Consider the following 15705-nt stretch of genomic DNA (forward strand, 5'->3'; position numbering starts at 1 on the left):
TACTCAACACCTTCACCACTCCAAGGGATTTTCACCGGCGCAATCGGATCTCAATACAGGCAATTTCGTTCAATAATGTATAGCGTAAATTATGGAACAACGCGTTTCAACCTGAGGAAGAGGCTAGTCCAAGACTTGAAATGCGTTCTATAATAAATGATGCTATACAGTATTGAACGAAATTTAAGAAATTAAAATTGCTTGAAGACCAATTTGGCTCAATGTTGGATACGTTTTTTCATGATATATTTGTATCAGTTTGCATGTTTAAAACATATTTTTTGTTAATATGTTAAACTATGAAAAAACTGTAAAACAAGTTAAAAAAAAAAAATTATAAACTGTATACCACACCACTCCATACATCACTAATACTCCTATGAGGAAAAAATGTAGATAACAAAAACATAGTTTTTTTGTGGCACAGTTTTTTTATCCCCCCAAAAAAAGTAATACGCAAAGTTGCCAAAAGTATGTCCGTTGCAAACAAACAGGTCCACACTGACATACTTTTGGCAACTTTCACATGATAGAAATCTATAGGTATACCAGAGCATACGTTAAATGGGCACTGTCATAAAATTTTTTTTTGCTATTGCACTTCTTATGGTAAATAAAAAAAATCTTTCTAATGTACATTGTTTTCTATGTTTTATTTGTGTTTAAAAAAAAAGCTGCCACTAGGTGTCTCCCTACTTGTCCAGAGCACATTTCCCCCCATCTCTTGCACATACTTCGGACTCCTGCTTGCCTGGCAGAAGTCCAAAATCAGGAAATGCAGTCTGCTTATAAAATTAAACAAGATCATGAGAGGTACTCTTTACAGGTACTGTCTGAACGTATCTTGCTTTGGCATAGATGTGACCAAGCCCTTAGACGTGGAATACATAAGACATCCCAACAGAATCCGCACTGTGGAAACTTGTCATGTCTACAGAACTCACTGACGTAGACTAGCTTACTACAATGGATGTGTGACTCCTGCATGGTTCACACATGGTTAAAAAAGAAAAAAAATGTGAATGTGGAGTGCATAGTACAATTATGGTATGCTGTACAAATAAGGAAAGATTTTCCCATCATCAGGATTTAGCCCATTTCCTCTATACAGCTTCACTATAGCTCTGCTCCAAGCATGAGGGCACCGGTCATGTAACTTTAGGAAGACCATTTTCCCCAATATGTTTTCCCCCTGGTTTATGTAAATAAAGCGTATCTGGTGTAGACCTAGATAGACACGGCACTTTTACCAAACCTAGTGTAAATCAATAGCACAAGGGAATATAACAAAGTTTGTAGTGTGTCTTAGTGGATAAATGCCCCTTTCTTTACTAATGAGCCAATTATTTTCCTCAACCTGCACTCATCATTCACTCGCAATATACCGCTAAAATCCGTATCACAGGTGTTATCCAGGATTAGATAAACAATTTTTAAAAATTTTTTCAAAACAGCACGACACAGGTTCTGAGGTCATACGTGGAAATGCAGCTCAGTTCAACTGAAGTGAATGGAGCCAAGTAGTAATACCACACACAACCCATGGACAGGTGCAGCGTTATTTTGGGAAGTAATTATTAGTTTTTCTACTCCTGGATAACCCATATAAGAGAAATGACTGAGTTTATGTTCACTTTAACCACTTAGGGACCACGGGTGTACAGGTATGCCCACGCTCCCTGGTCCTTAAGGACTAAGGAGCATACCCGTACACCTGTGGGAATTTCGGTCCCTGCCGCACGCCGGGCTGGAACCGGACCAGGATGACTGCAAATATCTATCAGCAGGCATCCTGTGCCAATGCCCGGGGGGGGGGCCGGGGGTGGGGGGTGCTGGTGTGTCTTGAGAAACGCCGGTGAGTTCACAGCGGCAATCCTGATTAGATGGTGATCGGCGGTGTAGTATACTACACCGCCAATCACCTCCTGTAGCTAGGGGGAAGTGACGATCCCGTCACCCCCAAAGGAGCGCTGCTATTGGTCGGATCGATCGTCCCCTTCTCGCAGCTCTGCTCGCCCACAGAGTTCAGTCAGCGGGCAGAGCTGTGAGAATGAGCCAGGGACCCCCCTCTGCCGAGATCTATGCCCCTCAGGGCTGAAGAACTGCCTTCCTGTGTCCAGTAGTTCAGGGTGAGTTTTGTTTGCAGGGACAGGTAGGCGTTAAAAAAATAAAAAAAATACAAAATAGGAAAAAAAATCCCCCCCCCCCCCCCCCAACAGGTCCTCAAGGGTCTGCAGCAGATTTTTCAGCATGACCCGGGCCCTATTCAGGGCACTGCATTTAGGGATTCAGGGCGCTGCATTTGCCCCCCCCCCCATTTTTTGGGGGGCCGCAGCATTTTTTCCCCCCCATTTAACGGTGTGTGATTTATACATCATTATATATAAAGTTTGCATCAAACACACACACTACGTACTTCCGACCCCCTACCTCCCCCCCCCACACACACGGACCGTAGAAAAAAGGGGATGCCCTGCCGGGCATTTTCGGTGGAGGAGGCATACGCTTTTTTTGCCTCCAACTCTGAATCTGCCAGTGAAGACGAGGAAGATCCTATTTTTGTGTGTTCTTTCTCGTCCTCCTCATCATCTAGTACTGATAATGAGTCCCCTGTACGGCAGCGGAGACGCTGCCAGGCGAGGCCACGCACTCCCTATGAAAGTGACCCAGTGACTGACACTAGTACGAGCGTCCAAGCTCGTAATAGGAGTCCGTCCCCCTAGACAAGTCTGGAGCCCCCTCCCGGTGAACCTGTCTGGAGACCCCCAGAGGGTTATCAGCCACGGATTCCTGAGTTTGTTGGCGACTCAGGAATCAGTGACTACTTTGTCAATCTAATGGTGGAGCAGACGAATCTGTACGCCCAGCAGTTCATCGCCCAGCACCCCGACTTTTTTGGCCAGGCCCAATGAATGGTATGCCATTGATGCAGCAGAAATGAGGACATTTTGGGGCCTCGTGCTGCATATGGGCCTGGTCAACAAACCCAGTGTCAGACAGTACTGGAGCGGGGACATCCTCTACCAGACCCCGCTTTACAGTATGGTCATGGCACAGAGGTGGTTCAAGGCCATTCGGAAATGCCTCCATTAAACTGATAATGCGCCATGTCCCCCCTATGTCCAAGGGCCCTTACCCATGAAAACCTGTTGCTGGTCAGGTATAAGGATAAGAGGGATGTCCTTATGCTGTAACGGCAGCTCACCTGTCCATGTGCGAGGTACCACAACAACAGCCCTCAAGCCTGATTGGATTCTGGACTACAATCAGCTTATGGGAGGAGTTGATCTTTCTGATCAAGTCCTCAAGCCATACATGGCCATGCGCAAAACACGGGTGTGGTACAACAATGTTGCGCGCGCCCCCATCTCCTAGGGCACACGCGCGACGGAGCTCTGAGATTTAAAGGGCCAGTACGCCCATAATAACTGTTTGCACTTGACACTACCTTATAAAGTCCCTGCACCTCCCACACTTCCCTGCCGGATCTTCAGTGCCCCTAGCCTGAAATTAAGCGTTCTCTATAACCTGTTTGCCTTGTCCTTGTACCCAGACCTTCTGCTACGTTATTTGACTCCGCACCTTTGCCGCCTGCCCTGACCTTCTGCTATGTTGACTATGCTACGAAAATTTTGGGGGGCATTTTTTCTCCTATTACCCCTTGTAAAAATGTATAATTTGGGGGAAAACCAGCATTTTAGTGAAAACAAAAAAATCATTTACACATCCAAATCTAACGAAAAGTCTCCAAACACCTGTGGGGTGTTAAGGCTCACTATACCCCTTGTTATGTTCTTGAGGGGTGTAGTTTCCAAAATAGTGTGCCATGTGTTTTTTTTTTTTTTTTTTTGCTGTTCTGGCAGAAAAACTCACTTTTCAAAATCCCATTGTCGCTCCTTCCCTTCTGAGCCTTGTGCATCCACAGAGCACTTGACATACATATATGAGGTATTTCCTTACTCGAGAGAAATTGGGTTTCAAATTTTAGGAATATTTCTCCTTTTACCCCTTGTAAAAATTCAAATACTGGGTCTGCAAGAACATGATAGTGTAAAAAATGAAGATTTAGAATTTTCGCCTTCACTTTGCTGCTAGTTCTGTGAACACCTAAAGGGTTAAAGCACAACTGTCATGAAATCTGGGTGCAATAACCTGCCTTTATACAGTGTGCAAGTGGTGTGTATAGCAATGTTTTTACCTAATATTTGCAGGCTTTCATGACCCCAAAAAATGCTTTTGATCAAAGCCATGACGGTCAGATAGGCGTGGCGCGAGGTAAGCGATGCCCTGCCGCCGCCACGCCCACCCCCCTGTATGTCAGCACTGGGACTGCTGTGTGATTGGCACAAAGGTCCCAGCGCATGCGCCCTTCAGCTCATCTAACGTGTGCTCCCCCAGCTCCCGCTGCAGTCTTCCTCCTCAGTGTGCCTGCGCAGTGCTAGGTGCAGAGAACGCGCTTCTTCTCTGCCCCTAGTATCGGGAACTGTCCTGCTTGCGCGCGCGTCCCCACCAGAGAGAAGAAAGAAGATAACGGGCATGAGTATAATAACCAGCTAAAAAAAGGTGAGCTGAAGGGTGCATGCGCTGGGACCTGTGTGTCAATCACACAGTGATCCCAGCGCTGACATACAGGGGGTGGAAGTGACGGCGGCAGGGCATCGCTTACCTTGCGCCATCAGTAACTTTGATCAAAAGCATTTTCTGGGGCCAAAAAAGCCTGCAAATATTAGGTAAAATCATTGCTATACACACTATCTGCACACAGTGCAAAGGTGGGGTGCAGGTTATTGCATTTCATGACATTTGTGCTTTAACACACTTACTGAATGTCATTTTGAATACTTTGGGGGGTGCAGTTTTTATAATGGGGACATTTGTGGGGTATTTCTAATATGAAGGCCCTTCAAATCCACTTCAAACCTGAACTGGTCACTGAAAAATTCCGATTTTGAAAAGGTTGTGAAAAATTGCTGCTATACTTTGAAGCCCTCCGATGTCTTCCAAAAGTAAAAACATGTCAACATAAAGTAGATATATTGTATATGTGAATCAATATGTAATTTATTTGGAATATCCATTTTCCTTAGAAAAAGTTAGAAAAATGCTAAATTTTAAATTTTTTCATCAAATTTTGGAATTTTTCACCAAGGAATGATGCAAGTATCGATGAAAATTTACCACTAACAAAGTAAAATATGTCACGAAAAAAACTGTCTCGGAATCAGAATGAAAGGTAAAAGCATCCCAGAGTTATTAATGCTTAAAGTGACAGTGGTCAGATGTGCAAAAAACGCTCTGGTCCTTAAGGTGAAAATGGGCCTGGTCCTTAAAGGGTTAAATGGGTGTTTCATTGGAATTTTTACTTTATTTTTATTTTTTTTAAATCAACTGGTGCCATTAAGTGAAACAGAATTGTAAATTACTTTTATTTAAAATATCTTAATCCTTCCATTACTTATCAGCTGCTGTATGCTCCACAGGAAGTTCTTTTGTTTTTGAATTTCTTTTCTGACTGACCACAGTGCTCTCTGCTGACACCTCTGTCCATTTCAGGAACTGTCCAGAGTAGGAGCAAATCTCCATAGCAAACCTCTCCTGCTCTGGACAGTTCTTGACATGGACAGAGGTGTCAGCAGAGAGCACTGTGGTCAGACAGAAGGAAGGGAGGAAATTCAAAAAGAAAAGAACTTCCTGTGGAGAATACAGCAGCTGATAAGTACTGGAAGGATTAAGATATTTAAATAGAAGTAATTTATAAATGTGTTTAAAAAAAATTTTTTTTTAATCACCTGGTGCCACAAAGTTATTGTTTTCCACCGGAGTACCCCTTCAAGGCACTGTTTCCTAACCAGGGTGCTACCAGCTGTTGCAAAACTACAACTCCCAGCATGCCAGAAAGCCTTTGGCTGTCTGGGCATGGTGGAGTTGTAGTTTTGGAACAACTGGAGACACCCTGGTTTGGAAACAGGGCTTTAACGGGTTATCTACACTTACAAAAAAACTGTCTGAAATGTCATTAAAAGAGCAACCTTTACTTGCCATACCGATTTTTTGGCATTCCAGTGCAGAAGCTCGGGTTGGCACCCCTGTCTCTATTTAATAGCAACCAAAATGTGATTTCAGCAGCCAATCAGTTGGCTCATTTACGCATGCTGTACTTCCGGCATTAAAGGGCTACTCCAGAACTGTCCAGAGCAGGAGAAAATCCCCATAGCAAACATATGCTGCTCCGGACAGTTCCTAAAATGGACAGCAGAGGTCAGCAGAGAGCACTGTGGTCATGACTTCAAAATCTAAAAAGTAAAGCATTTCTTCTGTAGTATACAGCCCCTAAAAGTACTGGAAGAATTGAGATTTTTTAATAGAAGTAATTTATAATCTGTTTAACTTTCTGGCACCAGTTGATTTAAAAAAATAAAAATAAAATAAATAAAGTCTTCCACAGGAGTACCCCTTTAAGGTTCCCATAACTGGGTGGTCATAGTACCACATGTGAAGACTGCAGCGATCATGTTTTGGCTGCAAGTAAACAGAGACCAGGGTACCAACCAAAGCTTTTGTGGATTACCGCGGAAATGGACATGTGAGTTAAAGTTGTTTTTTTTTCTATAAGGTTGTATAACCCTGGAAAAACATAACATGTATCATCAAAAGATGTTTAAAAACATGTCTTTTGTTAGAGTAACCCCTTAGAGTGTTGACAAGGGGATTTTAGTGCTATCACTGAGTCTATGAGAGTCTCTTTTATGGTCCCATGGGGTAAGACAAGAGCTTACAATGAACATGCATTTATCTACATAAAACACTAACTTATGAAGAAAAACTAATATTCTATAATTAACTAGATAAAACATGAAACTTAAAAGTTACTTGGTATACTAGTATCTGTTTTAACATAGATTTCATAAAAATGTGTTCTGCAATACAAGAACAAGTATTAACTTGCATAACATAAGTCACAATGAACCCAGTACAATGGTATTCTAGCACCACCTAGTGGTCACACACACGAGAACCGACACTACACTAAGTGTCACAAAAGACATCAACCTTTTCGTTTGTGCAAAAACTTTCTATTGTAAATATAGGATAGGGGATAAGTGTTAGATTGTGGTAGGTCTGTGTGCTGGGACCCCGTGCTCTCTTGCATGGCACCCCTATAGTCCAAAGGAAAGTAACATGTTGACCCCTGTACAAAACTGCGGCTGATATTCCCCCTATTTCTATGAGAGGGCCAGAGAAACCTGAACGCTTTATCTCTGCTTCTCTCTTCAACATTATTTTTTTATTAAAGTTAAATAGATATTACATTGTCATATCTATGTAACAATTTTCAATTTAACTAAACAGTAAAGAAAACAAAAAGAAACACAGGTAAAGAATATAGTGCAGGCTCCAAGTCCACATATGTTAGAAGTGTCCGTATGTTCCTATAGTAGGAATAGTCCGTTTTCTTGAAGGTTTTGATTAAGGCTATGTTCACACCGCAGAATTCTGATGGAATATTCCACGCTGAAATTCAGCTACAGCAGAGTTCAATTGATTCCAACAGGATTCTGCTGCACCTTGCACACGACTAAAGAATCCGATTACGGCATCTGCAGAAAGAATAGTCATGTCTATTCTTTCTGCCGTTTCTGCTTAGTAATGCTTTGCGGTCTATAACTCCTTTCCGAGCGGTCCTAGCGCTTGCTGGAACTTTCAAACGTGCGGAATGTCCACCCGTATTTTCCGGGCAAATATTCTGCACGGAAATAAATAACCGTGTGAACATGGTCTAGGTGTACGTGAAAGAATTTAAAGCCAACAACTATGGACAGCATGAGATGTGGTTTATGCATGTTGCAGCTTACATTACTTAAAGGGGTACTCCGCCCCTAGACATCTTATCCTTTGAATAGAGGATAAGATGTCCAGAGGCAGAGTACCCCTTTAACAATGTTTAACACCTTTCACCTGTAAAAATCATGCTGTAAATGTATTGCCATACGGTAACCAGCAGAGAACAACCGCACTGTGTGAATATACCTCTAATCAGATTCAAGCAACGAGATTATGTCACATGTGCCGTACATCCGATTCTGACTGGAGGAGGAGAGTTATGGCCTTGCTGTTGTATGCAGCAGCATTAGGAGATCATTTTGCTGTACACAAGGAGCAATGCATTAGCATTAAGAAGAAAACAGCCTTGCCCTATTCTGCTGTACATATCAAGGACATTTCAGGAGCATGGAAGAAAAGATCATTCAGCACAAAGAATACTTCTAGATCAGGAAAAAACAGAAACAACTACTAACTGTACAGACATAGCATAGACAGGCAAGCGACGCCATGAAATCCTCATCTCACAAGAACATCCATATACTAAACATAAGAAAAGAGCAGCTTGCTTAGTAGGAGACAGGAAAGGGTGTTAGCAGGGCAGAGGACACACACAAGTTAGCCATGCCATCTAACCCTCTCCCAAAATACCTTGGTTTCATCAGTATCCTGATTCTCATTCTCTGAATCGTTCTCTTCCTACAAAAACAAGAATTTACAGTGTTTAGGAAACAGGAGTCCAGTTATGAAGTCAGAGAGGAAGAAAGGGCTGTGATATAGACAGCGGACATGGGAGTTCACACGTAATGCCGACATTCCGGGCCATATTTATTTCTAATACTGATGCACCACTAAGTACTGCTCAACGTGGCGCACACCAATTTACATGGAGTCCTGCCACCTTTCATCAAGACTTCACAAATAATAATAATCAAAATGAAAGAAAAGTGGGGGGAGTTTGCTTTTTTTCTTATAGATAATGAGTACAACCTGCGTGCCATTATTCTCAATGAAGCTAGGCTAGAAAACTGTCCCAACAGTAAGGGGTTACACAGTTTACATTCTTTGTTTTAAAACCTTTCGTTATACTGAAGCAGCTATTGCTGCGAATGTTACGGGCAACTATAACTTAGGAGTGACAGGTTTGAAGTATGACTAGAGCTGCTTTTAAAGGCTCTCTGCTCTAGAGGGCATATGGATAAGGGAGGTCCGGTTTCCTTTATTACAAAGCAACAACTCAGCACTTGCCAACACGTTACCTGGATTCACTTGACACCATTACATCCCCTATATTTTGGAGAGAAGAGAGGTCCTAGTAAGACATAGTTCATAGAGCCATCCCAGTTGGGAATGCGATACAAGCTGGATTATTGGCATATGATGTCCAATTTGTTACACCATAGACTGAATGAGGCATAGTGCCGGACATAAGGACCATCCAGCAGCAGTGGCACCAGATCAAAAAATCTGCATGCCCCCTTTTTACATCCAGTACCTGCACACTGGATGGCAACTATTTGATAAAAATGGGGATGAGCCCTCAGACGAGTCACAGGCCCAATCCTATCTCTAGTCAGAGAATATAAGAGTGTAATCTGATTCCTTGTGTCTTTACAATATATTTCCATGTAAATTGGGCTAGAAGATAACACTACATAAATCTGATTGTCTCAATATAAAATGATCCAATTCAACCTTAATTTCCTGTCATAACAAAATCATTCTATGGGTAGAGCAATAAATGCATTGACTTCTAATGTTGGATTACATTCCGTATGGCTAGAAGAGTGGGTGGTAGTAACAGGACTACATAGGAGACCTTTATCTAAGAATCCAGGCACAATGCAATGTGGACCCCTAGAGAAACACTGGACGCACCACTATATTTTTTTAGTAGTGAATTACAAGTTACAATTTAGCTACATAATAAAAGGAAGTGGAGGTAATTGTCAATACAAATTTACACCAATGACAAAGGCTAAGGATCTAGAGATGGGTGTGTGTTGGGTGTAACATGGGAGAAATCCCAACAGTGCTGAAGTCCAGAGATTTTGTCTGCAAGCAGGTTCCATAAGACTTACAGCATCTTTCCCTCTCTACTGTAAGTGAATCCTATGGCTATACCTTAGTGGGAATTCAAGACATGCAGACTGTAAATAACAGCACCCGAGATGTGGTGAACCTACAAAGGGGGTCTTCAGGCTAGTGCTGACATTTACAATATCCCGAAATCCAAATTTTATTTTCTCTACTCTAGAATGGGACTATCCTTATTGCATTACAGATATGTGTAGACCACTGAATGTTTGTTTACCTGAATTTCAATAAATATTTCAAACAAACAGGTTTAGAAAAGGATCAGACAGGGAAGTGTTAAATGATTCACACATACAAGAAGTTTAAGCAAAACATATTATATATATATATATATATATAAAACAGCACACACATATATGCAGCAAGCTTGGTGGACAGCTATTTGTGCATAAGATTACATTTCTAGAGAGCTGCCCCAATGAACAGATATATGAGCAAATTACAGATTATCCTGGAACTTTTCCCAAAAACTATATATCAGTCTGCTCAGATCCTCCTGTTCTATAACATGATGCCTGTGGATTACACCAGCTCTGGATCTGGGTAGCCTCACTCCATTCGGCTTATCTTTACCCAGGCTACCCAACATGGTTTCCGAGACAGATCCCCCATTTAAGACAATGAGACTCTGAATCTGCATGCAAATAGGCTTTATATTTTAGTGCCAGATGTAACAGAGTTTATGGACACATTGCACGTGCAGTATACTATCACCCAATGGCTGTTCCCTTCTTTTACCTCCTGACCATTCATCAGCAGAAAGCTGAGTTTCCTGCAACAAAATATGTCCTTAGTAAACTCCTTCAAGATATATGATGGACGCTAAATATTTAAATGGACACTGTGAGATACTAAAACGTTTGATATGTTGTAAAGCATGCAAAAGGTTTAGCAATTGCTTTCATTAGAAAATGTTCAGTATTTCATACTGAAAAAGCCAAACAACTGCGCCCCCCCCCCCGCCTGCTTGGACACATACTAGTCCTGCTGTGTCCATGCATCATCACCTATGTTATGGACACACTTCCTTGATTGACAGCTGTGAGCGCAGGGCTCAGAACTGGAGGAAAAATCCTCCGACTGTCAGCTTGTGTCCCGCTGCTGTCAGTGAGGACAAGCTGTGAATTGTAGTTTTGCTAATGCTAGGGGAGATGTGAGCAGGCAGCATACTGAGGGAGGGGGCGGAGACCTGCACAGTGAGGCCATGCCCCCTCACTTTGAGAGGAAGTCAGACCAGTCAGCTAAATTAAAAGTGTAATAAAAAAATAAATAAAGGTGCTAGACACACAAAAATTTGACGTACATGGTCAGGATTAGGTACTGAGTGATATATTTAAATAAAATTATTTTTATGTTGGATCTGACAGGTACACTTTAAAGTACTGTATATAACACATCAGGAACATGTAAAAACTGATCACATGGCACTTCTACCAGATTTTTGACTATTGGTCATGCTAAATAATGCAGTTTATAGTTCACATACGGCACAAACACTGGGGATGTCACTCTGAAGACTAGATGACACATTTATTATGCAAACAATGAAAAGGTGTGCAGCTTACCAAAAATAGACTATTTGGTGGGAGGAAACTAAGGTTAACGGTGGGGCTCTAAATAACCAAAGTGCCTGAACAGGTAAATATACAAAAAAAAAAACACAGAATGGGTGCAGTCCTCAAGTACTCTCTAGTTGGGATATATGTTGGTTAAGAGGGGCAGGCTCTCCTTTCACCTTTATCCAACTTAGGGCTGGGCGGTATACCGGTTCATACCGAATACCGAAATTTTTGTGCTGCACGATATGAATTTTTCCCATACCGCAATACCGGTTGGGCCCCTCCCCGTTGGGAATGAATTATCAGCCCAGCACAGCGCCGTCCCCACATCCGGGAACTAATCATACGTGACCCGCCAGCGCTGTTCTACTCCCCCCCCACCAAATCATGTGATCCACCAGCGTTGTTCTGCTCCCCCCCCCCAATTATCAGCTCAGTGGGGTGCTACTCACATATGTCACCCGCAAACACTGCCCTCCTCTTTGTTGGGGTCCGTCGGCGCTGGAACTCACTGTACGCCAGTTGGTCTCCAACCTGCGGACCTCCAGCTGTTGCAAAACTACAACTCCCAGCATGCCCGGACAGCCAACGGCTGTCCGGGCATGCTGGAAGTTGTAGTTTTGCAACAGCTGGAGGTCCGCAGGTTGGAGACCACTGCTGTACGCTGTATCCCTATGCCCGGGCTACAAAAGATAAAGAAAATAAAACTTTAACTTAGCTACGTCGGCCTTACGCTGGGGACTGGAACGTAGGACAGCTGTCAGCCTATCAACGGCCGGAGCGATGTCCCGCCCCGGCCAGTGATAGGCTGAGCTCCCTGTCATGTAAGAAGCCGAAATACCGTTATATACCGTGGAACCGCCATAAGTTACAAAAATACTGTGATACACATATTTGGTCATACCGCCCAGCTCTAATCAAACTACTGGAGAAAAAAAAAAAGAAGCCTCCAGAAACGAGTCTAGCCATGTAGCTTACTATGTTATCCCCCCAAGTAGTGGCATCACGATGTGGCACAATTTGTAAAGAGACTGATGCTATGACATCTGCGCTCTCAACTGGTGGCTACTATTCAAAATGAGCACATATTTTCCTGATCAAAACGCGCTGTCCTATACACGTGGATATCTTGTGGATCCCCTGACCATACTCGCGCGCTTGATGTGAGAGACGGTCTTGCCTTAGTGAAAACCAACTAAAAGTGCTGCAGATGGTGGAGTTGACAGGAACCAGGAAAGACTGCAAAGACTTAGATTGGGTGAGCGGGTCACAGACCACTGTTCTCTCCACAGGTCACCCAAACACACACAGGACATTGGCCTATAACGAGCCGTACAGCAGCCACCTATTACTGTACTTGCATTATTCCTTTTTCCCCAGGAGGAATGGAGATCATCTCTTGTATCTACCACTGCACAGCAGTTCCATCCTTTCCCACATGACATGAGAGACATTCAGCTGCAATGTAGCAACCAGCTACTCTGTTTTATAGTTTAAAGGGGTATTCCGGCCTTAGACATCTTATTCCCTATCCAAAAGGATAGGAGATAAGACGTCTGACTGCAGGGACCCAGCGCGATCCTCGTGCAACACCCGGCATTCTGTGCCGAGCTCTGCTCCTGAGATGGAGACGCGATGTCACGCCACGCACCACTTCATTCATGTCTACCCAGCGGCAGGACCCCTGCGATCAGACATTCTTCGGGTAGGGGATAAGATGCCTAAGGACGGAAAACCCCTTTAAGCTACATAGTAGCCACAAAAGTGTACAGGAACAGCTTTGGAAAACATATAACCTGTATATAATTTTTTTACTTTTGATTACAACTAGAGTGAAGAGCGCTCACTACAGAGACTATATTGCCACATTTGTTTTTATTGTGAGGGGGTACAAAAACCCATTTTAAGTTTTCTTTTATTGTAAATGTTACAGTGATTTTTTTATTGTGTTTTTATAAATTTCAGCATTATTCTATACTTTTACAGAGGAGATCGGCAAGGGGCCCTGCACTATACTTTATTAAAAACACAGCAGGTATAAATTTTTTAATATGTAATATATCCCAATAAAGACACTCCATTTTTAATCTCAACGGACTATCTTATCTTATTTCTTCCTAGAACTATCCTATTTCACTCTTTGTCTCTCTCACCCCCTCCCCTGCTCTGAACCACCAGATATCCAAACTAGAGAGTACTTGAGAACTGTACCCAGTTTGTTTTTTGACACATTTATGAGTTTACATACAACGGTTTGGCTGGTGTTAGGGTTACCAAGATTCACTAGGTCATGCACCAACAACGATGATGATGCAGCTGAAGAACAACTTTTAGATACATCAAACTATTGGCAAATACCAGCTGATTGGTTACATTGGAGACTGCAGGATGGTCTTCAGTCTGAACTCCTCACCCTAAAGTACTTACAGAATGTTGGCTTGACTCATCATCCTCTTTGTTGGATCCATCTTCTTCCAACCGGGACAAGTTTTCCTGTCCATATGACCTGGACACCAGCCCACCATTTTCCTCTGCAAGAGAGAACTAGAGGTTTCAAAGGACAGACCTCTAAAGAAGTTATCATACCATCTTGCATAACCAGGTATATTAAATCCTTCCCACGACACCAAGAGGACAGAAAGGGGGGGAATTTACCATTGGTTGCCAAATATTTTGTGGTAACTGCACACTATTGTTTGCACACATTACGACTGAGATCTTCGTTGTCATAGTGTGCCCAAAAAAACTTTAAAAAATGTTTCCAAGTGATTATATATACAGTCATGGCCGTAAAATGTCGGCACCCCTGAAATTTTTCTAGAAAATGAAGTATTTCTCACAGAAAAGGATTGCGGTAACACATGTTTTGTATTTATTCTCTTTGTGTGTATTGGAACTAAACCAAAAAAGGGAGGAAAAAAAGCTAATTGGACATAATGTCACACCAAACTCCAAAAATGGGCTGGACAAAATTATTGGCACCCTTTCAAAATTGTGGAAAAATAAGATTAAAGGAGCATCACATGCTTGAAACAAACTCATCTGGGGCAAGTAACAGGTGTGAGCAATATAAAAATCACACCTGAAAGCAGATAAAAAGGAGAGAAGTGCCATACTAAGCATGAACAACATAAAGAGGAGAAGAGAACTGTCTGAGGACTTGAGAACCAACATTGTGGAAATATATCAACAATCTCAAGATTACAAGTCCATCTCCAGAGATCTAGATTTGCCTTTGTCCACAGTGCACAATATTATCAAGAAGTTTGCAACCCATGGCACTGTAGCTAATCTCACTGGGTGTGGACGGAAGAGAAAAATTGATGAAAGGTGTCAACACAGGATAGTACGGATGGTGGATAAGCAGCCCCAAACAAGTTCCAAAGATATTCAAGCTGTCCTGCAGGCTCAGGGAGCATCAGTGTCAGGGCGAACTATCCGTTGACATTTAAATGAAACACTATGGCAGGAGACCCAGGAGGACCCCACTGCTGACACAGAGACATAAAAAAGCAAGACTACATTTTGCCAAAATTAACTTGAGTACAAGCACATCATTCTACTGTTTACCAAAAACAGAATGAGGCCTACAAAGAAAAGAACACAGTACCTACAGTGAAATATGGGGGAGGTTCAATGATGTTTTGGGGTTGTTTTGCTGCATCTGGCACTAAGTGCCTTGAATGTGTGCAATGCATCATGAAATCTGAGGATTACAAACACATTTTGGGTCGCACTGTACAGCCCAGTGTCAGAAAGCTGGGTTTGCGTCCGAGATCTTGGGTCTTCTAGCAGGACAATGACCCCAAACATACGTCAAAAAGCACCCAAAAATGGATGGCAACAAAGCGCTGGAGAGTTCTGAAGTGGCCAGCATTTAGTCCAGAGCTAAATCCCATTGAACACCTGTGGAGAGATCTTAAAATTGCTGTTGGGAAAAGGCGCCCTTCCAATAAGAGAGACCTGGAGCAGTTTGCAAAGGAAGAGTGGGCCAACATTCCGGCTGAGAGGTGTAAGAAGCTTATTGATTGTTATAGGAAGTGACTGATTTCAGATATTTTTTCCAAAGGGTGTACAGCCAAATATTAAGTTAAGGGTGCCAATAATTTTGTCCAGCCCATTTCTGGAGTTTGGTGTGACATTATGTCCAATTTGCTTTTTTACCTCAATTTTTTTGTTTAGTTCCAATACACAAAAAGGGAATAAACACGTGTATAGCAAAATATTT

General features: G+C 42.5%; 1 protein-coding gene across 2 annotated transcripts in view; it reads right to left on the minus strand.

Annotated features, from left to right (window-relative positions):
- Positions 1-15705, minus strand: part of SAP30BP (SAP30 binding protein) — a 49786-nt gene that overhangs the window by 27530 nt on the left and 6551 nt on the right. The window contains exons 2-3 of one of the 2 annotated variants that reach the window (XM_056550103.1): positions 13905-14008; positions 8473-8520 (exon numbers count right to left, since the gene is read on the minus strand). In XM_056550103.1, coding sequence (XP_056406078.1) covers positions 8473-8520; positions 13905-14008 — 152 coding nt within the window. The remainder of the gene's footprint in view (positions 1-8472; positions 8521-13904; positions 14009-15705) is intronic. The other variant, XM_056550104.1, reaches the window with a different exon arrangement.

The sequence above is a fragment of the Hyla sarda genome, chromosome 13 (assembly GCF_029499605.1).
Source record: "Hyla sarda isolate aHylSar1 chromosome 13, aHylSar1.hap1, whole genome shotgun sequence".
NCBI classification, from domain to species: Eukaryota; Metazoa; Chordata; class Amphibia; order Anura; family Hylidae; genus Hyla; species Hyla sarda.